Genomic DNA, 27,684 nt, shown 5'->3' on the forward strand with positions numbered 1-27,684 from the left:
TTTTACTTTCCTTGTCACATTCACGCGTCTAATTTTTTTAAAAACACATTTTAATCCTTCATTCATATTTCATTTACAATGTTTCATTAGCCATTTTTCCACTGTATCTTTCTCATGTTGCCGACTAAACGTTCCTTCGCCCACACTCTCGCGAGGTTTTGTTCGCGCCGCTGAGACGCAGGCACCGCCCCCAGTCCATTCATTACACTAGACTCGGATTGCTTCTTTACGCGGTGACGCAATCACCTAAACGGGATGACGCCATCAGAAGCGAGGCCCCTCTGTGTGTCTCCCCCCGCCCCACTTCCACACGACAACACACGCTTGCCGCTCGCACGTCCGACCAATAGGATTGGGTTTAGAGTGCGCGCGCTGCAATAGGCGGGAGGCAGAGGGGCGGCTCGCGCAAGGCGGGAGAGCGCGGGTTTGAATCGGGCGCCGCGCGCGCGGAGAAGATCCGTTGGGTTCAAAAAAAAGTCGAATTCGCGCGAAACTTTTTTTCCCCTCCTTTTCCCCCTCGATAGTGAGTAGGAGACGTAGGGGATAGACCCACCGCGTCCATTCTGAATACTAGTTGGCATTTTACGAGTGACTGAAAATGTGGATCCAGGTGCGGACGATGGACGGCAGGGAGACCCGGCACATTGATGGACTCTCCAAACTGACTCTAGTGCAGGAATTAAGGGAAAAAATCCGGGAGGCGTTTGGGGTGGAGGCCGATCGCCAGCGGCTTTTCTACCGGGGAAAGCAGGTACATTTTTTTGTTTGAGGGACCGAAGTGGGAAAAGCGCCAGCGTTCAGTTAAAGGTGTGTGTGTGTGGGTGGGTGGGGGGGGGGGGGCGGGTAAACTGAGCAGATTTGAGCGCCTTTACCTTTGGGACAACCAAGAAATGGTCCGGACAACAAAGGCAGCAGCCAACTCTGTGAGGCAGAGGGTTCTGACAGCGAAGAAGGCGAACGGGTGTGGGGGAAGGTTGACGCCGGGTAACTTGGAGCCGAGATGGCGACTCGGGGGTTTGCCCCCTCTGGGAGAGTGGCCGCTTTGGAGGGCATCAGTCATTTTAAGCGGGAGACGTTAACCCGTCGCTTGCTTCCAGCTGATCGTCAGCTCTCCACCGTTATATTCCAGCATTAAGTAATCTTTACAGGGTTTTGAACTTTATAGTAAACTCTTACAACTACATTCAGAGGTGTTTACACGGAAACCTAGCCTGCTAGTTACCGCGTTTGCATTGGCCGGAGGGCTGCGGCCGATGGTCTAGTGTCCAGCTGTGTCGTTTCTGATTGGCTGCTTTGCCTGTCACTCAACCGGTCTTGAGCTCTTCCATCGGGTTTGGTTGTGCGGGAGGAGTTGGCTGAACAAAAAGGCGCTAAGTGTCCTGTATCCGGTTACAGCTCATTCTGATTCATTCATTTCAGGCATTAAGAATACATTTCACCGCAGTGAAAGGGTGTGCTGCTTAGGCAACTTTTTGCACTCACTTTTTCTTTGCTACTAAAGGATTTTTTTATTAAATGCATTCATTCGCAGTATAGAGTAGAAAGTATTATTTCCAGTTGGCGCCACTCTGGAAAGTCTTTTTTTCGTAATAGAGCATGTAGTCCAAACGGCTTGTGATCTAATTGGTTAGAATCGGATAGTTGGCGTAGACAGCGCTGAAAAAGAAAAGGGGTGTTATCTTTCATTATACAAATTAACTGATGAGATTTTGACTTATGCCAGTTTTTTTACAGTGGAAAGGATTATTGGTTTTGAGCGCCGCCTGGAGAAGAACTTCAACACCATGAAGTTCGCTTAAAAGGGCAGCCATTTGAAAAATGTTTTTCTTGTTTCACCACCTCAAAAATATTGTCATCTAAGTTACTCTGGCTTTCGAGAAAGCGGTGTCTGTTACTTTTACCTGGTTTGGGTCTTGATTGGATAAGCACTCTGTTCTCATCGCTGTCAAACCTTGGGCTGGAACTTTTGCGAATCCAGCCATGGGTCTTCTAATCAAATAATTATCTGTGCAGACAGGAATAATGCCCAGTTACACAATTGACAACTATGAGGCTTAATGCCTCTGAAATTGGCATTAGTGAACATAATAAAGATCAGATTTTGGGTTCTTTTGGTTAGTGTACAATAGTTTGATTAATAAATTGGCTAAATGCATCAGCAATACAGCCATAATTTGATGTACCCATTGTATAAAAGATAATTCTCAGGACATGGACATCACCAGCAAGATTGAACTTTTTTGCCCATTCCTTGTTTCCTTGGCAAAGCAATGACAAACCTAGTTAATAGTTGCATTTTTTGATTGCCAGTTGGTTTCTTTGCTTGCATCCATATAGAGTCAGTGAAAGTTAAAATGGAATTGCAATATCTGTATTTCCCCCTGTCCAACTCTGAAACTGGTATAATTCTTTCTAAGTAGTTGTTCAAATATGTTAAACATACTGAGGCATTTTTAGTTTGTTTTCATGAAATGATGAATGGATTATGGGAAAGTGATAGACAAGTGGTGGCAATTGTTATATCCTTTTTTAAAACCAGCAAGCACTGGAAGCACTCAGCAGCCCAGGCAGCATCTGTGGAAAGAGAAACAGTGATGTTTCAGGTCTGGGAGCCTTTATCAAAATGGAGCAGGGGTTTTAAATTTGATTCTATTTTCATTGCAAGTTTCTAACAGATGCAGTTTTATTATTGTCCTTTTTTTAGTGGGGGAGGGAAGCAAATATTTTAATATGGCAGAAAGACTGATGTAGCAATTTTTAAACAACAGGTTTAAAACGGAGGAATATCAAGCAAAGGAAGCTGGTTCACTTTTGAGAATGACCAATGCTGTAGTCATATACCAAACTTATCAAGGTCCCTTCTGTAGCTTTTTGTTTAGTTCAAATGAATTGGTTTGAATTCATGCTTCCTACATCATGATTTCAGCATTGTTTATATATAGCATTCTTGAAGTTAGTGCCATTGGTGATCAGTATGCATATAACAAAATAGTTCCCTGGCATGATGGCATTTTATGTGGAACTTAAAGATGGTATCGTCATGGACTTCATTCAGTTTTATCTTATTAGGGAATGGATTTCAGACAGAACGAGCACTGAAGTTTCATTCTGAGTGCAATCTTGCATTTTGGTATTTATTTAATACCAATATTTTGTTCTCAGCTAAAAAACATTCTGCATCCTTATTATCCGTCGAGTACTTTTTAATTGTTCATCTTTGAGAGATCCTGCTGTTGAGGAATGAGCAGCATTGTTTGGGAGCTTGCTGTATGAAAATTTTTGCTGTTTTGCCTACATTGCAACTGAAATAATGCCTTAAAGTACTTCATTGTCTGTACTGTGCTTTGAGGGATTCTGTTTTTTTTTCAGTACAGAATAAAGCTACCCTTTAACGTAGCTTTATTCTGTACTGGAAAAGCAATCTTTGTTGAATGATTTGGGTAACTTTCAATTTCACACATCAGCCATTTTTGTAGTCTATTGAGTGAATTGAACTTGGTCATAAAGCAGCGTGTACTATGAAGAAGTCCGATACCACACAACTCTAGTTTATTCAAGATCTTTTTAGCTGGCAAATAGTCTATTTTTTAATCTTAGGTCATTATTTATGAGACTTGTCTTTTTAACAGTCACACTTTTATTGAAAAAGACAAACTTAATATTGGTTGAAGTCCTTCATTTTGGGAGAGGTGGTATTGTTTAATCTATCCTCCTCTAGGACTGTTCTTGTTCTACAGTTAAATGAGGGACTGTGCCTATTTTACTCCTATTGCTAGAACTATGGATTGCACATCAAGAGATCTCCTTACTGCCTGTAGTAACTATCAAGAGCACAGAGGCATCAGTGAAGATTTCAAAAAAATGTTAGGTGGCATTTCATTGATAGTTGTGATCATGAGGATGTAATATACATTTTTCATAGGTTTTATTGAGAATTCTGCTAGCCATGTGCTTCATTCGTTATTTTCAGTTTGTCTCATTTTTACAAAAACAGCTGAGGACATTAGGTTTGTCAGGTATAATTTTTAATAGGTTAAAAAAAGAAACAACTTTTAAAAGTTAATTGGGCAGGTACACTGATAGGAAAGGTTTAAAAGTGTATGGGCCAAACGTGGGCAAATGGAACAACCTTGGATGGGCATTTTGTTAGGCATGGTCTAGTTGGGCCAAAGAGCCTATTTCCGTTCTATGATTTGTTCCCATTCACCATTTACTGCTATTCTTCCTGGTTGTGGATTTGAGAGGTGCATTTGGAATAGTCTTGTAAATAATGTTTATGCAGTATGCAGCTGGTTCACATTTAAGACAGTGGTGGAAGGGATGAATGTTTTGGGTGGTGGGTGGGCTGCCAGTTAGGTGGGCAGCTTTATTCTGGGTGGTGTTTCTTGAGGGTCATTGGAGCTGCACTTGTAGAGAGCATTTCATTACAATCCTGATCTATGCCTTGTAAATGGTTAATTAATTTTGAGGAACCAGCAGATAAGTCACTTGCCAAAAGATATCCTTTTGTAGCCACAGTATTTATGTGGCTGATCCATTTTAATTTATAGTCAAAGGTAACCTCCAAGAGAAAGCTGTGGACTTGTTTGATGCTGTTAAGTGCCAAGAGTAGGTGTCTAGACACTCTTGTTAGAGATGTTCATTGCCTCACATTTGTAGTATGTCAGAATATTGTCCAGGGTTGACTGTGCTGGCATGGGCTGCTTCACTGAAGAGCAGTAAATGGAATTGAGTAATTATCAGCCAACATCACTTCTGCTGAGCTTTCGATGAAGCAGTTGAAGATGGCTGAGCCAAGGACATTGCACCGAGGGACTCTAGCTAGTGTGTCCTGGACTGACATTTATTAATCTTGTACAATCCACAAACATCTCTCCTTTGTGCTAGGTTTTCCCTCTGTCAGGACTGTTTGGTCACTCCTTTCAATATAGCAGTAGACAACTGCATTTGCAGTGGATAGATTGCAATATGTCAAGTGGATTTGTCCCTTTGGTTCTTTTGCCATCTGCCACATACCTAGTTTTACTGTCTATGTCCTTCAGTACTTCTCCAGCTCTGTCATACAACCAAGTCACACTTTGTCTGTTGCTTTCTAGGCTGTGCTGTCTCCAAGTGTCTTTCTAGTTTCAGGATTGGGAGAGCATGGCAGTTGATAATTAACAAGTGATTTCCTTGTTTGTATTTGAGCTAATAGCATAAGATTTCATGGAGTCTGGTGTGAATACTGAGAACTCCAAGATCATTCTTCCTTTAATGTCTAATACAAGGTTGTCAACCTAATGGGTCTTCCATGCTGGTGGGACAGGCCACACATCCTGGAATTATAATTGATGAATCTGGGACTTTAGCTATGTCAGGCTGTTGCTTCACAAAAAAACTTTTAAAAGATAGTTGAACAGGTACATGTGGGTGTTGGATAGGTCTCCCAATCTGGTTGCCGAGCCCAGTTGATATAAAACAGCATTTTTAAAAATATTTTTGTGTCTGAATCCAGTGTAAACATTAATAACTGGTAATTTGTTCAGTTTTATTCTCTTTATTGCTTTTTTTTATTGAAACAACTGAATGGCTTGTTGGGCTATTTCAGAGTCGACCACATTACTGTGGGTCTGGAGTTGCACAACAGGCTGGGTGAGGGGTGGCAGATTTCCTTTGAACCAAGCAGCTCTTTACTACTTGAATCCAGTAAATTGATTGTGATGATTGAGTATCTGTTACTTATATGTTATTTAATTAACCATATTTACATTCCCCGTCTGCAGTTTCCTTGCTGCTTGAATGACATTAGTAAAGCAAGGGTTTTTTGGCAAAAGCACCCTTACCATTGCTGATTCTTTAAGTTCCTGATTCATTTAATCAGTTGCTTCAAACTCTTGATGGTTCAGGTATCTCTGTGCTTGTTCAGTAACTTAAGTACTGTGCCTATTAAAGAAATTGTTCTGTGGTGCCTTTTCCTCCTTTCTTGTATTTTATCATTGGGTTATTATTTTAGGGGGTGTAAAGTAATTGCATTTTTGTGCTGAAAACTAGAACGTTTCTGAGAAATAGTAAAATAAATTTCTTTTAGATTTGTGTATTATGAATGTATTTTGCTGAAATTTAGTAAACAAAAACTACCACTAGATGTAGCTAGCATACCTCAATACATATGGTTCTATAGCAGCTGTTTAACTTCATTTTCCTTTTTTTCCAGATGGAAGATGACCATTCACTTTTCGACTACAATGTTGGGCTAAATGACATCATCCAGCTGCTTATTCGCCAGGTTGGTCAAATTGTACAAAAGGGCACAACCAGAAAAGAGAAAGATGCGGAGCTGTCTGACACAGACTCTGGTTGTGGATCTGCACAGAGTGAATCAGATAAGAACTCTAATAATGGTGAGGCTACTATGGAACTGGAAGGCCAGGCAGGAACTTCAACTCATCCTGATCTTGTTGACCCAGGATTTGGCTTGTACAAGGTGAGCACTGGATTGTTACGCTGCTCAGCTACAGATGTGCAGTATGAAATATCCATGAATTCTAAGAAGCAAATTATGATCCTTTTTGTGATAATCCTCTCAGGCCTGACAATTTGCTTTTAAGTTACTAGAGCACATTTGCTTTCAATCACAGGCTTCTCCAGTATCCTTTCTGAATGTTGTCTGAGAGCTGCATGATGTTGTTAAAATTACCTTTCCCTACTAGACTATTAACTGAAATTTTATGGAAATCGGTTATCATTAGAGCTGGAGAGGATCATCGGGTATATCTAAAAAATGTTGAGGTGCAAGTTAAATTCTATGCCATTAGTGGAGCTTTGCGATTTCACAGCCAATGGGTCAGACTGAAATTTTGCAGTCCTACCACAACTAATTCTGAATGGTGGTGGACTGTTGAACAACAAAGCATGGATCCCAAATGCAAAGCAACCCATTCTCAATGATGATGGGACTCGGTATAAGTACTGAAGTAAAGCCAGAACGACTCAGCCACGTTTAGCCAGAAGTAACAAATAGATGATCCATCTGTGCTTCCTTTTGAGATCCTCGCTGTCATAGAAACTAGTATTCTGCCAGTTCCATTCAATCTGTATGACACCAAGAAACAGTGAAGAGTGCATTCTAGCTGTAATGCTGAAGGGCTATGCTCCAAAACTAAGTGCACCTGTCCAAGTTGTTCTAGTATCATTACAATCCTGGCACCTACCTAGCAGTGTGGAAAATTGCCCAGATATGTTCTCTTCACAAAAGCAGGACAAATCCAGTCTGATAAATTAATGCCCAATCAGTCTTCTATCAATCATTATTGGCAAAGTAATGGAAGCTGGTGTCATCAGTGCTATCAAACAGCATTTCATCACCAATGACCTGGATGATGATGCTCACTTGGCTCCAGAGCTTATTAGAGCTTTAGACCAAACATGGACCAAAATGCTGATTTCTAGGGGTGAGAGAAAATGCACGGTGTGGCATTGAGAAACTCTGGTAAAATGAAGGGCATTAAATGGGGAAAAGTTCCTGTCATTCTTTGGACAAAGTTGTCAGAGGGCATTCATCCCAGCCCCACCATAACTTCAAGAGTTGTTCAGAGGCTGAGTATCCTGTGGTGAGGGACTTGCCTCCTGAGATCCCAGAGCCTTTCCACCATCTACAAGGCGCAGGTCAGGAGAATAATTCATTGCAGGTATACAGGAGCATGACCATCTGCAAGTTCCTCTCCAGCTCACACTGCAATGGTTTAAGGTGGCTCCTCACCACCACCTTGAGGGCAAGTGTGGATGGGCAATAAATGTTGGCCTTGTCAGTGACACCCAGATTCAGAAAATGAATTTTTTTAAAAAAAGGAAGTAAGTTGTTCAGTGGTGATGATGGTAGGTAGCCATAAGCTTTTGCTTTTTATTCATCCTTGATGTATGTAATTTAGACCCTTTCTTCACTATCCCCTCGGCCTTTCTGCCTGCTTAGAGGAAGGTGCATGGATTGATGCCATGAGGGTGAAATTGGTGGTATTATTGTCGAACTGCTGAGGTTGTGTCACTGAGTGAGTATTTTCTTGAACCAGCAAATGTTGCATCATTGTACTTGGGCATACCACATTAGACACTTGTGCTGTAACCTTTCTGTTGTATGTATTATGCATCCTCAAATGATGTACTTTCAATTTTATTGGTGTGTGAGAGTTGGAATTAGCACTCTGGAATTTCCATGTAGTGGGTAATTTTCAGCATTTTGCTGACATGGTGTTCTTGATGGGATGATGCTGCTTTTGTTTATGGTTTGACTTGGATGTTTCAATCATTATTTGTTTGATCCTTTTCATTGTGTATATGTCTTCGAATTTTTTTTTCTGTACTATAATGGTTTGATGCATTGATTGTTCTAGAGGAAGCCTAGGAACTGGAAAACATTTTGAATTGTTGGATTTTTTTCCAGATAAATGAATTGATTGATGCCCGAGATATGCACATGGGTGCTTGGTTTGAAGCGGTGATTGTCAATGTAACGCAGGATGAAGGTGCAAGCAGAGCTATTGATGAAGAATCTGCACATTCAAGCAAAACTATGGAAAGCAAGATTGCCAATGAAGATGTGATTTATCACATTAAATATGAAGAGTATGTATAAAGGCCATTTAATGGACAAAATCCTTTAATTTACATATGTCACTTAATTTAGGAATACTTCTTAGCTTGCTATTTGCACATTAGCTGAAGGCTAATCTAACTTTATTTGCATTCTTGACCTGTTTTAAAATGGTGGAACTGAGATGGGGACAACTAGGATTTATTATGTATCACAATTTGTATCCATTCCACCTAACTCAAAGATCATGCATTTTCCTAGAAACTGAAGAATCTGTTTAGGAAAAACCCAGACAAATTTAATGGAGGTTGTGGAGGTGATTGAAAGGGTCAAAAATATAATAATTCCTCCTCAATCTTACAAGGTGATCAAAATTTGTTCAGCAATCACTTTGACTCTTAGGGCCTGACAAAGGACTTGAGCAGGGACAAATGTCTGTGTATCCATTATGAAATACTACTATTCAAGTTTGTCATCAAAGGTGATACGAATATATAGATATTGCTTAATGTTAAATTTGTAATGTTGAAATGTGTTTGGCTCTACCAAGTTACCCTGAAAATGGAGTTGTGCAGTTGCGATGGAAAGACATCAGGCCGCGAGCGAGGACAGTCTTGCAATGGCACCAACTCCATGTTGGACATGTGGTGATGGTGAACTATAACCCAGATGAACCTAAAGAGCGAGGATACTGGTATGACGCTGAAATCCTGCGGAAAAGGGAGACCAGGACTATTAAAGAAATATATGCAAAAATTCTTTTGGGGTGAGGATCTAAACATTTTAGGTATTTTTTTTCAACTGAATGTTCTGAAATCAGATTACCTGCTGAATAGTCGTTATATTTGTCTTTGATGTGGGAAGTCCAGTGCAAATGCAGAGTAATCTGTTTTGGAGATTTTCCCTCCTTTAAAACTAAAATTCTGGAACTCTTGTGTGCCTTTCCTACAACTAACTTTTGGGAGGACTGGCTTTGTTGACTGTGGTTTCTTCCACATGCTCTGTGATCTTGCCCTTGTATGTTCAATCTGCAATTTTGAATATTTAAAAGTAACTCTCATGCCTTTAATGGAGCAAATTAAGTAATACTTAATGGGTGGTTATCAACCATTGACTACTGAAAAGTAGTAGAGGAGTTGTGGCATGGTACTGTGTAATCTCATACCACATATGTTTGGGCTGTACATATTTTATATATAGCAAGAGTTTTTACTAGATGGCTCATGCTTACAAGTCAGAAGAGAACCATAGGATTGTTTAAAAACCCAGCCTTTTCTCTTCTTAAAACAATCCAGTCAATTTTCTGACCTATCACTGCTGTTTATTCCATAGTTCTGCTTATTTTTGTCAGCCAGAATCCTTCCTCTTTGGAGTCATTTAATTGTTATGAGTTTTATTCCTTATTGCTATAGGGATGCTGGTGATACTTTGAATGATTGTAAAATCTCACTGGTGGATGAAGTCTATAAGATTGAGGAACCAGGAAGTGTTGGAGTGGATGCATCTGAGAGTCCCTTGAAAAGTAAGGCTCTTGAGGGTTGGTGTTAAGTCACATGCAAGTTCTCAGTATCCTAGAGCTGAATATAAGAAAGTACTCTTCTAGCATTTTTAAGTTTAGTTTTAGCACTGTGGTTTGTTAGACATTTGGGTTTAATCCCCAATTCATTAAGTTACTGGTTGCATTGTAAAGAGCAATAATATTGAAGTTGAATCAGTTGCTTTATTTGGGGGCAACATTAAGAGGGAAAACAGCATCATTCCTTTTTGCTCAACTGCTCTTATTTGCTTCCCTAGTAACTTTGTTGTCAAATCTTAATACTTTATATTAAATTACAAATTTGATTTGTTTTATTGTCTTTAGGGCAGAATGGACCTGAATGCAAACATTGCAAAGATAACCCTAATAAGGACTGCAAGCAGTGTGCCTGTCATGTATGTGGTGGAAAGGGTGACCCAGAGAAGCAACTGTTGTGTGATGAGTGTGATATGGCCTACCATACCTACTGCCTGAGTCCTCCTCTCACTAGCATACCAGAAGTTGATGACTGGTATGTTGAGCTAGACTATGCACCTCTTTCAGTTGGTGAAGAAAGGCAACAATTACTTTTATTATTGAATTCTCATCAGGAGCAGTTTATTATCTAATATTCACTTCATGGAGGTATTATATTGTAGAGTAGATCCAAAGTGCTTCATTGATGTCTCTTACATAAACTGAGTAATTACTTGGCACACTGCAAAGACTCAAGTGTACCAGAACATATATTTGAAAACCTTTACACTTCTGGGTGGTTATCCGAAAGCACCTATGATGTTTAATAACAATGTTGAGAAGCAGTGTGGTAACTTTCTGTGGCACGTATGGGTAGATAGCACTGGAGTACATTGCTGCTAATTTCTCCCTGCCTCACCTTGATGCTGCCTTCTAGTTTGGAGGGATGTCAGCCAGAGAATAGTAATTTATGGGTTTTTGTCACACTTAGTAAAGCAGGAGATTTGCACTGAATTTAAGGCAATTGCACAAGTGGCTGTTATTGTCATAATTCTGCAATTACACAGTAGTAGAAGAAACCATTTTGATGAACTTGAATCACTGTCAGAGTAGCCATTGAAGGGGTACTTGCTCCATTGCAAATAAAAAGAAAAATTACATTTGGCCAGGAAACTAATTATTTTAAATAAAGCAAGCATTCCTGTTGATTCTCATTATAGCAGCAATTGAATGTTTTTCTATCTTAAGATGCATTTAATTGCATTACAGAAGTTTTCGTTAACTTGTGAGCAATAATCTGGGAAGTCCTAAGTTTCCTGCAGGCTACAGAATGAACAGCTTTTATGAAAGCATCTACGTAACTGAATATTAGAAGAAAGTGGGTTTGTTTAATATTAAAGTTCTAAATTTGTTTTGCAATCTCCATCAATATAAAGACATTTTAATTTTCTAATTGTATTTTGACTTGATCATATTTCTTCAGTTTGAATGGAAATAACTAATTTTTGTTATGGGGTGTTTCTCCCTGCCTGAAAAGCATTGTCCTTAAATCTGCTAGTCACTACTTCATGAATCCATTGTATTGTAGCGCTCTGGAATAAGGTGGGAAATGTGCGAATAAATAACATTTTAAAGCACGGGTGGGATTGTGGGGAGTGATAAATTCGAGAGCTTGTGTTTTTTATAGTTTGTATTTTTTTTCTCCCTTTTAGTTTGCAATTTAAAAACTTTTTTATATTTATGTATCTTTGATGCTGATTGTAACTAATTTATGTGTGGGGATGTGTGTTTACAGGTATTGTCCTCTATGCAAAAATGATGCCAATGAAGTGGTGCTGGCTGGTGAAAAACTCAAAGAGAGCAAAAAGAAGGCCAAGATGGCTTCTGCTAACTCTGCTTGCCAGAGAGACTGGGGAAAGGTGAGGATAATTTTTTTTTTCTTTACTGGTACAACTGATCTCTGCAGACAGTGACATTCTGCAGAAACTAAAATTTGGCAATTTAATGCTACAACTTGACTTCCATGGCAATACTTAAATCCTTTCGGAAGAAATACGATGTCTTCATCATGGTACTTGATATCAAGTATGATCCTCAGCCTACTGTTAAATACTACATTGATTGCAATTGTCAAGTTTTACAATGCATATATAAATATCATAACTATGCCACATAGAACAATATATCTTCAGAAATGTTATTGCCCTTGTGGCTCCTTTTTATGTTAGTGCACGATGAATTCTCAAGTTGTGCATTATCAACTATTAATTTCTCTTAATGTGGCCTATTTCAGGGTATGGCTTGTGTGGGCCGCACTAAAGAGTGCACCATTGTCCCCTCTAATCATTATGGGCCTATCCCAGGTGTTCCAGTGGGAACTCAGTGGAAATTCAGAGTCCAGGTATGTTTTCTTTGTAATTGTTTTGTTTGTAATTCTGGGTAGATGAAATAAGCTTGAAATCTATTAAAGCACATTGCAGTCAATTTGACACTAATATCTTTGACTTGTAGGAAAAAAAGATAACCAAGTAGCAGCTGTATTTACTGCTGTGGAAAGATTGTTAGCAATTTTATCACCAGATTGTGTTGCTAGTATTTGAATAGGATGAAGTAAGTCTTTCCTTTTTGAATTATTTTTGTTTCCCTTGGCCTGATCTCTCCATCTATGACTAGAGGATATCATTTGAGGTTTCTGGCCCTTAGTGTTCTATTCTACTCCATGGGCATAATACTCCTGATAGGTTTGAGGCTTTGTTCTAAACCCCCCCCCCCCCCCCCCCAAAACCCCTGGATTTTTCTGACACTCGTAATGTCTGGTGTTAGAATAGAGTGCATTTTTTGTGCACGTAAAGTTAAGAGTAACTGTAGTGATACAGTTTGTTTGCTTATAAGCAATAAAAGGTCAGATGGTTTTTGTTTTAAATTTTATTTACAGTGTGGTAACAGGCCCTTCTGGCCCAGTAAGTCTGTGCTGCCCATTTTAAACCCCAGTTAACCTACCTGTACGTCTTTGGAATGTGGGAGGAAACCGGAGCACCTGGCGGAAACCCACACAGACATGTGAGAATGTACAAACTCCTTACAGGTAGCGATGGGAATTGAACCCCGATCGCTGGTGCTGTAATAGCGTCGCGCTAACCGCTACGCTATCGTGCCGCCCTCAAATGTGTGCGCTGCCCGAGACTATAAGTTTTATAAATTTTATTTTTCATTACTATCTAATGTGGCAGCTAATATGAAGTACTAAGTTTTCGTGCATTCAAATGATGCACTCTTTTACTGGATATTGGAAGGCTTTGGAGGTATAGTTGGTAATGTCCTACCACTATCCTTGGAGCACATGAGGCTGATATATTTTTCTGTATTGTAACATGATGAAAGTAGTTAAACCAAGGAGAAAGATCATTAAATCCGCACTTTAAATTGTGTTTTCTTTCACTTTTCTAATCACTGCAAGAGAATGTTTCATATTGTTTGGCTGTATTCTGAGTCCTTGCATGCTGTGTTGTCCATGAAATGTCATTAAATTAAAACTTGGGGGTTATATTTTGCATCAAGTATTAGAACAACAAACTTGAATTGTGTATTGGGTGTTACCACCTTTTGGAAAGCAACATTTAGGACTCATTTGTAGAATGGGGATTTTTAATCTGCATTTATTCACTGGGTAGCCATATCTTGCCTAGTGCAGGTACCATAGCAGCCCATCAAAGCCTTAACAGTAGAGAACATGTCTTTGATCCTCTGGATCTTGGATATGATATAATTTCCTAATGTTTCGGATCTGAGTTCTCTAGTATGCCCAATGCTCACTTTGGGCATTGAGACAGTGATTGATGACTTGAACTTTTGTTTTATGAAACTTGTACTGAAGTAGTGGTTTGGCTGAAATGAGGATTGGGCAAATCTGCTAAAATTGAAATGCTCATAGACCTTGTGCTTAAAATTATTAGCTTAATCCCCTGTTCTTGAGCATCAATGGAGACTACCTTACTCCTGGTGAACATTCCCAGTCTGAAGAATTTAAGCATTTTCTTACTGCTGCAAAAATTGCCCTTTTCAAGTTTCAACTCCATTTGGTCTCAAAGTAAGTGGTTCCAGGTCAGCTACAACCCATGCAAGATACCTGAGATGATAGTCTCATCACTCTTAAATTCTCACTACTGTAAAACTCTAATCTGGCACCCACTGAGCTTTGGTGCCAGACAAGCATATTTTCTGGACTACTAGATTTTTATGTTAAAAGTAATGTAATTTGCCAGTGAACTTTTGAGTTTAAAGGAAGCAGGAAATATACAAGCACTCTGGGCCCTGGCTCCATCTGCAAACCTACCTGTGTTGCAAACCCCAACCTTTGCAATGGCCATATTCCTGATCCTCTGTTCTGGCCACAGTCTCGCCTGCACTCTGGACCCTATGCTGTGCTCTGAGCCAAATGATGGATTACAGGAGTTCTACTGTAAGGAGATGTTGCAAAGCTTACTTTTGTTGTATACATTCCAGAAGAATTGGAACACTCTCTGCTGTTTGAGTAACTGAAATCCCCACTGCTCAGCACCAAATGTTTTGCCACGAGAGATGTACTCTTGCAGTTAGTCTGAAATACCAACAGCCCCAAAAGGAAGCCCCTGAAAGCTTCAATGAAAGGTGCTAATTATAAACCTTATATAGTTTTATCAGAGGATTTAAGCAATGTAAAGGATGGTGTTGCACCAAAATTGGGAGATCAGGTGGTTTAAATGAAATTACCCAGTGCTTCTGATCCAAGGATAGGTAGGGTTGGCCAAAAGAGTGTATATGCCATCCCTGGGTTATGATTGCCCAACCTGTACATATGAATGAGATCCTGTAATAATAATAAATTCAAAAATCTGACATATGTACATACTGTTGCTCCTATATATGGCAGAATAGCTTCCCCTCTCCATTTTTCTAGTTATTGGTCTGTCTTAATGAATCTTGTGTTTTTTTGATGCCATTCATTACAGTACAGTGAAGGTGTACTGTATTGAGTGATTTTTGCATATTTTCCAACATGTAGATAAAATTGACTTATGGGACCTTTATGGCTACCTGGAACTGCCTGTCAAGTGTCCAGTTTCTAATAGTGATTTCAAGTGGAGGCTTGTAATGTGCTATGTGTACGTTTCAGAATAGCGTTCTGCCCAAACTTGAGATTCCTTCCTTGACTGGGTATGCATAGTGAGGAAATATGGATATATTTACAAAGGATATGAGTGTCTTTGTCTTTGTGCCACCTGAGGTATGGAAATTTTAATGGATACTTTAATTGATTCCATTTGAAGGTGAGTGAATCAGGAGTTCATAGGCCACATGTAGCAGGAATTCATGGCCGGAGCAATGATGGAGCATATTCCCTCGTGCTTGCAGGGGGTTATGAGGATGATGTGGTGAGTAGCCCATATTATTTATTAATGCTTGATATCATTCTATCTCTAAATTGTGCTCTTTAAATGTTGTTATCTTGAAGTTAATTTCCCAGATTCGAAGCCTATCATATGTCCTGACTTTTTGAGCTGTCCAATTAATTGTGCTTTGTTTCCTCTGTCTTGTAACTTTTCTGACTCAGCATTCATCCAATTCGTATATAGAAAATTTTATAATCTGCTTCCACTACGCTTATGACTGGTTGAATTTAGATTCCTGTAAATCGTTTATATGCCATAGTAAATAGACCACAGTATATCTTTGTGGTTTCAAAAATTTGGGGTTAACCCCTCTGTGCATATAACAACTCTTAGAAATTTAACAGGACAGTGACGCATAAGTAAATTAACAGAATTAAAGCTGTTTTCTGTATTCAACAATTAACTGGCAATTGGTATTACCCAGCGGGCAAGAATAAAAGATGTGCAGGGTATATTTGGGTGTTCTTTCAGAGCTACCCTGATTTTGGTCTAGGTTGTATGCTCCTGTGACGCTGCCTTATGATCAGCCTGAGTGTTGCTCTGATGTTGGTCTGGATGCTTCCTGTGAAGTGCCGGTCATTTGTGGGTGCCAATTAGTGAAATGTTGAATAGCTGAGCTTCTACTGTAGCTGATGGCTAATGCTGAGGCAGCCACCTGAGAGTTACCGGCACAATACATGATCATACTAATTACATTATCAGCACGGGTTAAGGTAAGTTATTTTTGTAGTTTTCAGATTTGTGGCCACTTTTGGAACATATACCTCCTAGAACTTAACGTCGAAATGATTTGCATTTTGTGTTACTGGTATTGTTCTAGTAAATCTTGTATAGAATTGGTTATTATTCTACATCTGGCCTTGGTAAGTTTTTCTTTTGTTTTAAAAGTTCAGTTGTCTTGGACTAGATCCATAAAGTCAAGGATCCCATATGCCATCTAATAGTATCCTTAAATTGTCCTGCCCCTTCAAAGTTTTGTGTACATGCATCAAAATTTATTTGTGCATCTACTGAAGTTGCATCATTTAATTTTATATTGCTCTGCTCATCCTTCTTACTAGAATGTACTTCCCTATACAAAATTGAGGGTATTTCATTGGTATGTGTGTGTGTCCTTCTGAAGTTTATCTAAGGGAGGAAACTGCCAAATAACATGTATATTAAGAAAAGAACATAGTAATAGTTTTCACAGATGCATAAAATGAAAGGGAGTAACCAAAGGAAGGTGTCCCATCAAGATGAGAGTGAGGAATTGATGAGAAATAGATAATTGGCAGAGATTCTAAATTGTCATTTTGGAATGACCTTCATGATAGGAGATGCTTATGTCCCAATAACACTAGATAAGGGAGGAACTTAAAACCATATGGGGAAAAAAAGTACCAGGCGAAGGAATGGGATTAAAAACAGAAAAGTCCCTTCGATCGGATGACTTGTATCCTTGGAAAAATGAATGCTTTGGTTGCAAATTACTAATATCCTTGGGATTCTACAGGTATTAGTAATTTGAGAGTCCAGAGGATTGGAAAACTGCACATGCAACACACTATTCACTAAGGAAGGGAGACAATTTCCTGCTTTCTGTAGGTCAGTTAGCCTAACAGCTGATGCAGAAAATCCTTGAATCCATTTAGGACCTTTAGAAACTTTTAAGACAATCAGGCTGAGTCAAAATGGTTTTATGAAAATCAAATTATGATTGACAAATTTGTTGGTGCTGTTTGAGGATGTATAATGCTGTGGCATAAGGGGGAACTAGATTATGTGCAATATTTGGATCTCCAGAAAGCATTTATTAAGGTGCTACATAGGAACGTTGGAATTAGGAATGGGAGGAGGCTGCTTGGCCTCTGAAGCCTGCTCTACCATTTTAAAAAGATCACAGCTGATCTGATTGCATTCTCCTCTAGCCATAGTAACCGCTTGCCTTATCAAGCGTCTAGTTTTGCTTTGAATCTTTATCAAGTATGCTTCTGCTGTCCTTTGAGGAAGGCTTGCCACATTTGTGTACTAAATAGGCAACTCCTTATTTTACAAAAGAGACCCCCTAGACTCCTAGTTGTAGATTTTCTCAAGAAGAAACATCCTGCACATCCACCCTGTCAGGACTCGGGATCTTGTATATTATAATCAAACATAGTTACTACATAAGAGTGTATCGGATTGATAGAAACTCATTGCTGTAGATAGGGACTGACTAAGTAAAAGGGGACAAATTGGTCACTTTTGGATTGGTAATCATTAATTAGTGGGGTGCCACATTTCAGGGGCCTTGGTTATTTACAATCTAGATAAATCACTTGAATGAAGGATGGTGCATTCTTGGGAAATATACAGTTAACCACTTTGTAAATAAGATTGAGACTATAGAATATTGTGGCACAAGGGATCTGTAGTCCCAGTGCATGGAACACAATAAAAAGTATGTCGGAAAGGCTAATAGCACATTGGTCTTTATTGTCGTGGTATATGGAGTATGAAGATAAGGAAGTTTTTGATGCTACTTTACAGGATGCTAGTGAGACTGCCTGGAGTACTACGTACAGTTTTGTTGGCTTCATTTAATGAGGGGTATAGACCATAAGATACAAGAGCTGAATTGGACCATTCAGCTCATCAAGTCTGCTCCACCATTCAATCATGGCTGAGTTTTGTTTTCAACCCCATTGTCTTGCATTCTCCCTGTAACCCTTAACCCCCCCTCCCCCCCCCACCAGCAAGAACCTATCAATCTGTCTTAAATATACCCAATGACTTGGCCTCCACACTCCTGTGCTGCAAATAATTCCACAGATTCACCACCCTCTGGCTAAAGAAATGCCTCCTCATCCCAGTTTAAAAGGGGTGTCCCTTTATTCTGAGGCTGTGCCCTTAGATCCTAGACTCTCCTACCAATGGAAACATCCCCTCCACGTCCACTCTATCCAGGCTTTTCAGTATCTGTTAAGTTTCAGTGAGATCCCCATTAACAGTACTTGCATTGGTGGCAGTGTGGAGAAGTTTCACAGCATTGGTCCCTGGGATGAAGAAATTTGACAGAGGTTGAGCCCATGGAGTTTAGAAGAATGAGAAGTGACCTTATTGAAACAAAAGATTCTTGGGGGGGGAATTGCCAGGGTGGATGCTTCCTCTAATAGGAGTACCTTGAACTAAGGGATATCCTTTTAGAATAAGGGATGACTCATTTAAGGTGAATGAGGAGGCATTTCTTCTGAAAGTTGTGATACTTTGGAATTCTTTACTCCAGAGAAATGCAGAGGCAGAATCATTGAAAATATTTAAGGTGGAGTATTTAGACATTAGAACTACAAGGAAATCGAGGGTTATGGGAGAGTAAGAAAGTGGAATGAAGCCATGATTGGATCAGCCATGATTTTATGGAATGATGGAACAGGCTTGAGGGGTTAATAGCACATTTCTTGTATTCTACACATTTGACGGCTTTCCCATATTTGACCTGAAGAACTGTAATCTACAAGCCTCTTCCATTCTTTTAACTGACATGGACAGAATGGCTTCCTTTTAGTGCCATAATTTTCCACAATTCTCATTCCATGATTACTTTAGAGAGGTGTTCAACACAAAAATTGAGACCGAGCCAACTTATTTCTGCAAGGGGCAGGAGATCCAGGAGCCATAAACAAACCCTGTATGATCACAAGTTTAAGTGACAATATAAAACTGAGAGGGAAAACTCAAACTACAGCAGATTATGGTGGCTGAGAGGTGCAAAGAATATGAAAAGAAACTTTACACAGATAACAAAACCATCATGCTTGGTGTTCAGGAGCAATATTGGTCCCTTAACCAGATGATGGTGTTGTAGAAAGAAATAAAATGGCAGAAGTTTGTCTTAACATTTACAGTAGAAGAATCCAGAAGATCTGATTCAGAAGCTTTATTTACCATGGAAACTGTACATTCTTAGGAACTATGGAGGAAGCCAAAGAGCTACTGTTGCTAAATTTCTAGTGCCTGTAAGGGAGTGATTGGGGAAAACTGAATTTTCAGTTGATCAGCCTGAGAGAGCATGAATTTGGAAAATGGAGGGTCATGATTGACAAATCTGACACAATTTGATAAAGAACTAGTTGTAGAGGGTGGAGATTGTCTTTGTATGTTAGCTATAGGACTTCAAGAAGGTATGCGAGACTTAATTGAAGCTCATTATTGAATTGGCTAGGACACTTGCTGAGTTGCAAGACTGGTTAAAAGGTATTTGTGGAAATTAGGCGCAACAATTCACCATTTTTATAAATGACTTGGATTATTGACTAGAAATCTGTTTACTAGTTTGCTGAGCTATAAAAAGGAAATATGAAACACTGGGTGAAGAGGTGAAGCTAGGCAGCATTGTAAGCGGTGTAGATGCAGCATTAAATTACAAATAAATACTTTATTTGTCAATGGGCAAATCTAGTGTTTCACTCTGCACCTGAAAGGTTGGAATATTCTAAGTGAAGATCTGAAGCAGTGAAATTCTAAACAATTATGTGAGAGCGGTACTGAAAATGAAGAGTATTCATAAAATATTTGTTTTTCATTCTCTAGATGCAGAGTAGATCAATTTTTGATAACCAAAGTTATTAGGAAATGTGGGAAAAAGACGTATGTGGAGTTGGGTCACAGATCGTATTGAATCTTATCCTTTCCATTATTTGCAGAAAGAATAATGGGGATTTCGGTTTACACCCTACATCCTTGGGAGTTGATTCAAATTCTTGTACTCATCTCATGACTGGGGTAGCCTGATCAGTTCCCAGACAAGTGTCTCTTGTCCTAGGTTTTATCCCTTTCTTAGAACTCTAGGCAATAGAACCCACATTAGTTGGAAAGTTCTATGAATGTTGTACTTTGCTTACAGGATCATGGAAGTGACTTCACCTACACTGGAAGTGGTGGTCGTGATCTTTCTGGAAACAAACGCACAGCAGAGCAATCATGTGATCAGAAGTTGACCAACATGAATAGGTTGGTCTCTAAACTAAGAAAATAGTCTTAGAGTGGGTTTACACACCAGTTTAAGATTGCAAATAATCCATGTATATCCCGTAAATTTGGTGTATTTGGAGTAGGTACTGAAAATAGATTCTGACTTTTTGATGGGCAAATGACTAATTCATTTTTCACCCTATTCCTTTATGCTCAGGAATTGGTTTAGATTCTTATGACTGGAGTGAGCAATAACAGAATGCTGGAAGAACTCAGCACATATAGTAGCATCTGTGGAGGCAAAAGGTGTAAATCAACATTTTGGGTTGAGGCTCTGCGTCAGGACCGAGGGAACAAGAAAGGTTGCCTGTATATAACAGTAAATAGGAATGGGTAGAACAGACACTGGTAGGTAATGGGCTGGAACCAGGTGGGCAGGGGATGGTGGGCTGGGGATGATCCTCCTCCTCCCCATCTGGTTCAACCTATATCCTATCACCTACCAACCTCTGTCATCCCTCTATGTACTGCTTTGTACTGGTAATTCTCTCTGTTCGCTCTCAGTCCTAATGCAGGTTCTTGATCCAAAATGCTTGCACCTTTTGCCTTCACAGATGCTGCTTGATCCACTGAGTTCTTCCAGTGTTCTGTGTTAGTTCTAGATTCTAGCATCTACAGTCTCTTTTGTCATGACTAGAGTACATGGGTTTTATATTTTAGACATGTTAGAAAGTGCTTCTATACAGTTAGAATTAATATCTGTATTTCCCACCATGTTTTAATAATTGCAGAGCAAATTGGTTTACCCATTTGTTGGAAATATTAGACTTTTTATCAAGATCGATTTTCTAAATTCTACTAAATGTGCAAACTTATACAGTTGATATGTGCAAGTGCATGCATAGCTTGCAAAAATAGTTAAACTGACTTTCTTTTGCAGGGCTCTTGCTCTGAACTGTAATGCTCCCATTAATGACAAAGTGGGAGCTGATGCTAAAGACTGGCGAGCTGGAAAATCAGTGAGGGTTGTGAGAAGTGCTAAAGGTCGTAAACACAGCAAGTTTGCACCAGAAGAAGGGAACCGCTATGATGGCATTTATAAGGTATGAACATACTAACAGGTTTTAATTTGCATACTTAAGTACATTTTGAAGATGAAAGGTTACAATTGTTGTAAGCAAAATTACATGCATCTTCTTAAGACTTGGCCAGTTATGGAAAATGTGCAAATATATCAGGAAGGCTTGTTTCTGCATTAATTGGTACTAACATTTTTTTCCAAATTCCTTCTCTTTGGCAATTGTGGTTTCCTTGGAGATAGTTTATAAACATTGAATTTGTTTACTGTATTTGTCATTCTAGGTTCAGATTAAACCTATTACATTCAAGTTAAGATAATCTCATTTAAAATTCACAAACGTGGTACAAATTTGGATAAATTTTTATAGCTACTGGAATTTAAAATAGACTTTATCTGAGCAATAACTTCAGTGTGTGAAGAATGTGAAGAGGGAAAGTAAACCTGTTGAATTGTAGTGTAATTTATTTCTGAATTAGGTGGTGAAATACTGGCCTGAGAAGGGGAAGTCTGGTTTCTTGGTATGGAGGTATTTGTTGAAACGAGATGATGAAGAACCAGCTCCATGGACGAGAGAAGGTAAAGAGAGAATGAAGAAGCTAGGATTGACAATGCAGGTAACTTTTTGTATTTCAAGCTGCCTATCTTGTAATCTTGTAATGTTGTTTGATTAAAGGTAAATCTGTTTAATTGGTAATGTTCAGCTGGCTTTTACAAAGTTGGGCTAAGACGAGAGTTTCAGTGACATTTTAGTTGAAGAATATATTTCATTTTGTGTAACAGTATCCGGAAGGTTACCTGGATTCTGTTGCCAATAAAGAGAAAGAGAAGGAGAACAAAAAGAGAGATGAAGATCTTGAGCCAACACCAAGTAAAAGGAAAAGAAAATCAAATTCAGGTCTGTTGATTTCACATCCATTTTGCCAAACTCATTTACTGGTGTTTTTTTCTATTTGATTATTTAAAAACTTTTGGCATTTGGGCATCATGAAAGTTAGTATTTATTGCCCACTGCTGATTATCCTTGAAGGTGTTGGTGGGATGCCACCTTGAACTAACAATTATTCAATGAAGGTAGTTTCCAGCATTTAGACCTAATGGTATGAAGGGCTGGAAACTTTTTAAGACAGTTGGTTTACGAATTGGAGAGGAGCTGTGACTGACTGCGTTCCCATGAACCTATTGTCTTTGTATTTGGTGATGGACATCATGGGTTTGGGAGGTTCTTTTGGAGCAGCTAGGTAAATAACTGCAGTGCATTTTGTAGATAGTGGTCATTGTGTGGGTAGTGGAAGATCGAAATATCTTTAAAATATAGCTTGGTGGAACATGTGATGGCATGGATGAAGAAAAAATGAGGAAGTTAAAGAAATAGGAATTTGCAGCAAGTGAAAGCTGTATAGGTTAGCAATGTTGTTCTTGATATTCTTTTTCTTTCTAGGGGATACAAGTAAAAGAATATGGATAGTAATGAATTTGCTTCTGAAATATGGCTGCATTTTTTTGTGACAGTATTTATAAGTTTCACCACATTATATAGAAAATTTTATTTTGGAAGAGAATCATAATTTTTTGGAAAACGGATTATTCTTAAAACTCAACAGCTTCACTCATATAGGGAGGAAACTTATTTTCCTTGGGTCTATTCTTCTGGTGTCTCTACCTCTAACATTGACTCTTAACTGTCTTCTGAAGCGGCTTTGCCATACCATTCAGTACTATCTGCTTTGGTTTGAAAATATCATCTTGAAGGGCCACTTTGGATAAACAACATCCACATAGTCAGTGGGGGTTTTAAAACTTTGGAAAGGTTATAATCCAAGTACAGGCTACCACCCCACCCCCACCTCGCTGCACTGATGGGGAAGGGGGGTGGGGGAGGAATGCATTCCCAGAAAACAGTCCATGTTATGATTTTTCACTATGCGGAGCTGTGTCATCTGTGCATGTGTCGAGGAATAAAAGTTGAAAAGAAATTTATGTATATTTACTACTTTTTCACGCAAGTTATGAAGAGTAAATTTTATTATGTATTTCAAATTTTTGGGGTAGTGATTTGTGAATTCTGTAACAGTAACAAGGTTGCCTGTGTAGCGAATGCCTGCTTACATTGTTTTATGCATACAGTAGGTAGTTGATGCGCATGTCCTTTCAATTAGCCCGCCTCTTTCCTTCCTCTCCCTCTTCCCCCTTTGAACAGAATGGGGGAAAAACTTGTGACTCATGGCAAATGACAGCTACAAAAATAGATATGAAGGTTTACAATTTAACATTTACAGGTGCAACTTGTTTATAAACTGAATATTTAAGTGGATTGGGCAATTACTGATCCAAGAACTTTGGGCTGCAATTTCAGGGTCTTTTTTTTCGTTTGGCAATGAACTTGCAACTTTGTTCCTTTTAGAAGTTAATCAGATAATTTAAGTTGCTGTTGTGTTGTGTGCTGTATGTGATTTGGCAGGATAGAAAGATTGAGTTTGCATTGTATCTTTCATAATCCAGAGATGTCCCAAAGTGTGTAGTTCCTTGCTATTCCTGTTCTCTATGATAATTTAACATCAGTTGTGTTTAATGAATTGTCTGTGTCAGTTGACATTTTATTTAGTTACTTTTAATGATATGAATAAAATAACAAAAATCCTACACTTTCTACTAATTCTTCCCAATTCTTTGTGGGTTTTAAAATAAGCACAATGCAAGACTTTTTGTTTGTTGACTTGTAGACCAGTTTGTACAATGTAATTATGTTCCAAATCTATTTCTCCCTTCAGATGTTAGCGTTTCATCAACCCCATCACCAAAAGGCACCCCAAAGAAACCAAAAGTGGAAGCATTTAAATTGACGGCAGAACAGAAGAAACTCATAAAAGATGATGAAGTTAATAAGAAAGTGTGGGATGAAGCACTGCTATCCCTTAAGGATGGGCCGGTATGGATTGAATTCATTTCCACAATTCAATATTGCATGTTTTCTCATTCTGACCAGAGTACTCTTGATCTGACTTAACTTTTGTGGTTGGGTGCCAAAAGAGATTGTATGAATAACAAGGACCAGCACAGCTAGCAGCTTTTGAAAATTGCACGGGACTTGCAATGGAGCACAGGCACAAATACAAACTTTTCATAAATGAGTGTTTGTGGAAAATGGTGTCAAGATGATCTTAATTTCCTATAAATAGCAGTGATTTTTATATTGTGTTTTTCCAGAAATTTCTGTCTAAATTGGAAGAGACATTCTTGTGCATTTGTTGCCAGGAGGTGGTATTCCAACCAATTACAACAGAGTGTCAGCACAATGTCTGTAAAGTAAGTACTGTAAATGAATCCTACATTGCATTGGATTATATCTACTTTACCTTCGATACCTTCAAGCTCATATTCTGATCTTGACATTAGGACTCAGTCTTGCATGCAAGTACAATTCTGCTTTCTGAAATTGGTGTTGGGAGCTATATATGAATTTTACATGAAATGTGTGTAGGGACAACAGTAAGGAGTGTGGAGTTGAGCCATACAGTAACAGGAGCTTCCAAGTTTGCAATGAATGTGAGAAACTTGCTGGTTAGCCACTTAGTGTTTCATTTAGTGTTCCACCATTAGACCTTGCATGTAGTTGTCAAATGGGGATATGATTTGGCTTGGCAATGAATAACCTATATTATCATTGATCTCATTTTTCAAGAGTTTTTCATCTTGATATTTGCTTGCATTTCTGTTAAGTTTGTACAGCAATTGGTCCTGGAATGAAATTGTCAAGGCAGAACACTTTGTTTCCAGCCTCCTTTTTTAAAAATAAAACTTCCCGGTGATTAATTGGAGGCATATATAACTTGACAGTGTAATAATGAAGTAGGTGGTGACACTGTTGCAGAAGATAGTGTTGTAGAAGAATTGGAAATCAAACATCTGAATGCTAGTTGATCCCATAATAATAAGCAGTAATGTGCATCATGTGATTGAGGCACAATAGAATCTCCTCTGATAAACCAGGGTTAGGAAAATTTCAATATCATGCAAGACAAAGTAGACCGTTTCACTGGTACTCCACTCAACACCCTAAATATTTACTCCCTCCAACATTGGCATGACATAGGTACATTGTGTATCATTTGCAAAATGCACTAAATTTACTCATCTAGATTACTGGGACTCCTCTTAAACACATGACCTCTGCTCTACTGATAGATTATGGCAGTAGATGCATGGGGATAATATGCTTGTGGGTAATACACATTCTGACTTGGAAACATTTATGTATTTCAGTTGTCACTGGGTTTAAATGCTGAAATTTGCTATCTAACAGTACTGGGAGTGCCTTTACCAGAAGATGCCTCAATCTCACAAATTAAGGAGTTGAGCAATAAATACAGGCCCTTACAGTGACACCTGAATTGCATAAAATGAATACATTTTCAAAACAAAAACTGAAGTGGCCAGCTGTGCTGGGAAGTTTAGAAGTCATTAGGTTTCTAGGGTTAACAACAAGTTTATGAACATTAAGGCAATGAAAGCCCTAAGGTCTTCTAAATTGTCTTAATGTTTAAAGAATGCTTAAGTGATTTTGACTTGGAGCATTATTTATACAAATTCATAAAGCATTAACACAATTCTCAACTCTAGTTTGTTTGTTTTCCTGTTTTCATTACTATAACTGCAGAGCTGCTTACAACGTTCGTTCAAGGCTGATGTATACACTTGTCCTGCCTGCCGCTATGATATCGGCAAGAACTGCAGCATGGTGGTCAACAAATGCCTGCAAAGTCTTCTAACCCAGCTGTTCCCAGGATATGGCAACGGACGATGATGCCTTCGCCTTGAGATTATTTCTTGCCTTTTACTTGACAATTCGTCATTATTTTGTTATGAGCATGGGCATTCTGGCCTGTGGAGCTTGACTGGAGGACAGATTGACAAATGAATCCAGGGTAGCTGACTTCCCGTCCCCAATCTTTCAGTGTAGGATATACGAACCTCAAAATCTTTGTGCTTGTTTTAGTCTAGGAGCTTATCTTAGATATGCAGATCAATGTTATTGGTGTAACATTGCAGGGGAAAAAAAAATTAAAAAAGTACTACCTCAAATTGGGGGAAATTTTCTGGGGATTTTCTTTGGCCAGAGTAAGTTCAGCTGAATGATGTCTGTCTAGTCAGCCTTGATTCTCTCTGCTTGATAAGTTAAGCCATCACATAAGTGCCTTTGTCCTCATTGAAGGCTGGGCTGTGAGTGACTTCCTAGCACTGATTTTATTTTAAAACTAGCACATTGGTTGACAAACTTAGCTGTGCAGATCAATTTATCAAAGTTATTTTAGCAGGGAATATGCAGCTTTATTGATGCTGTATTTTTATAGACCAGTAACCTCTTATTTGGTTTGATTCAGAATTGTACACACGTCTCTTTTTTATGCTTTTGAACTGTTAAATATCTTTTTCCCACCCTGGTTAACTGTGAAAAGCAATCCTTTATTAATTGAAATTTGTGAAAGGGGATGTAACCTGGGCAAAAGGGGACCTGCAATCTACATGTTTGTACTTGTAAATTAATTTTTTTCCACAGGCACCCTCTTTCTCTAATGACAATACCAAAGGATGCAGTATGGTACCTCAACATTGCATGGACATCGTTTCATACTTCAGAATTTAGGTTTAAATGGAGTCAGACTGGACATATTCTAACAATTAATTTCTTTGTAAAAAAAAACGTTAAGGGTGCTAAATCATAACTGAAATGCTGTGGGACTTTGAACCTCCATCGGAATCTTTCACTTGGTAAATGCTGTGTCTATATGCTGCCATAAAATAAAGTTTTTTTTTGCTTTTCACTTCTGGCTTTTATTTTCTGTGCGAGTGGCTGAATTCTAAATGTTGCAGCGAGTACTGGTAATTAACCTGTTCTGTACTTAATTTTAAGTTCCCTGTTTTGATGAACCTGATGTTTCTAAAAACTAATATTGATTGTTTAAAGTTTTGTTTATTGTCATTGTCCTGTTCCAGCTGTGATTAGTTCTCTAACATATGTCAATCCTTCTGTTTATTATGCCATCATTGGCAGAGGGCATTTTGTATGCAACCTATCATGGGCAATTTGCAAGCGTTGTCAGGAATGTATTCACTTCATTATCACTTGTGATAGATCTGCTTCATACTTGCAGTCATTGGAACTTGCTTGGGTGTAATTGCTGGAAAC

General features: G+C 38.8%; 1 protein-coding gene across 1 annotated transcript; it reads left to right on the forward strand.

Moving 5' to 3' along the window:
- Positions 1-308: 308 nt before the first annotated feature.
- Positions 309-27,319, forward strand: uhrf1 (ubiquitin-like with PHD and ring finger domains 1). Its single transcript, XM_052037685.1, has 16 exons — positions 309-751; positions 6,194-6,463; positions 8,417-8,598; positions 9,117-9,332; positions 9,979-10,088; positions 10,428-10,614; positions 11,854-11,977; positions 12,352-12,459; positions 15,365-15,469; positions 20,352-20,458; positions 21,360-21,522; positions 21,977-22,114; positions 22,281-22,395; positions 24,269-24,426; positions 24,705-24,803; positions 26,155-27,319. Exons 1-16 carry the CDS (start codon positions 599-601, stop codon positions 26,299-26,301), a joined length of 2,382 nt encoding a protein of 793 aa, XP_051893645.1. The 5' UTR covers positions 309-598; the 3' UTR covers positions 26,302-27,319.
- The last annotated feature ends 365 nt before the right edge of the window (positions 27,320-27,684 follow it).

Source organism: Pristis pectinata, chromosome 24 (assembly GCF_009764475.1).
Source record: "Pristis pectinata isolate sPriPec2 chromosome 24, sPriPec2.1.pri, whole genome shotgun sequence".
Lineage (NCBI taxonomy): Eukaryota > Metazoa > Chordata > Chondrichthyes > Rhinopristiformes > Pristidae > Pristis > Pristis pectinata.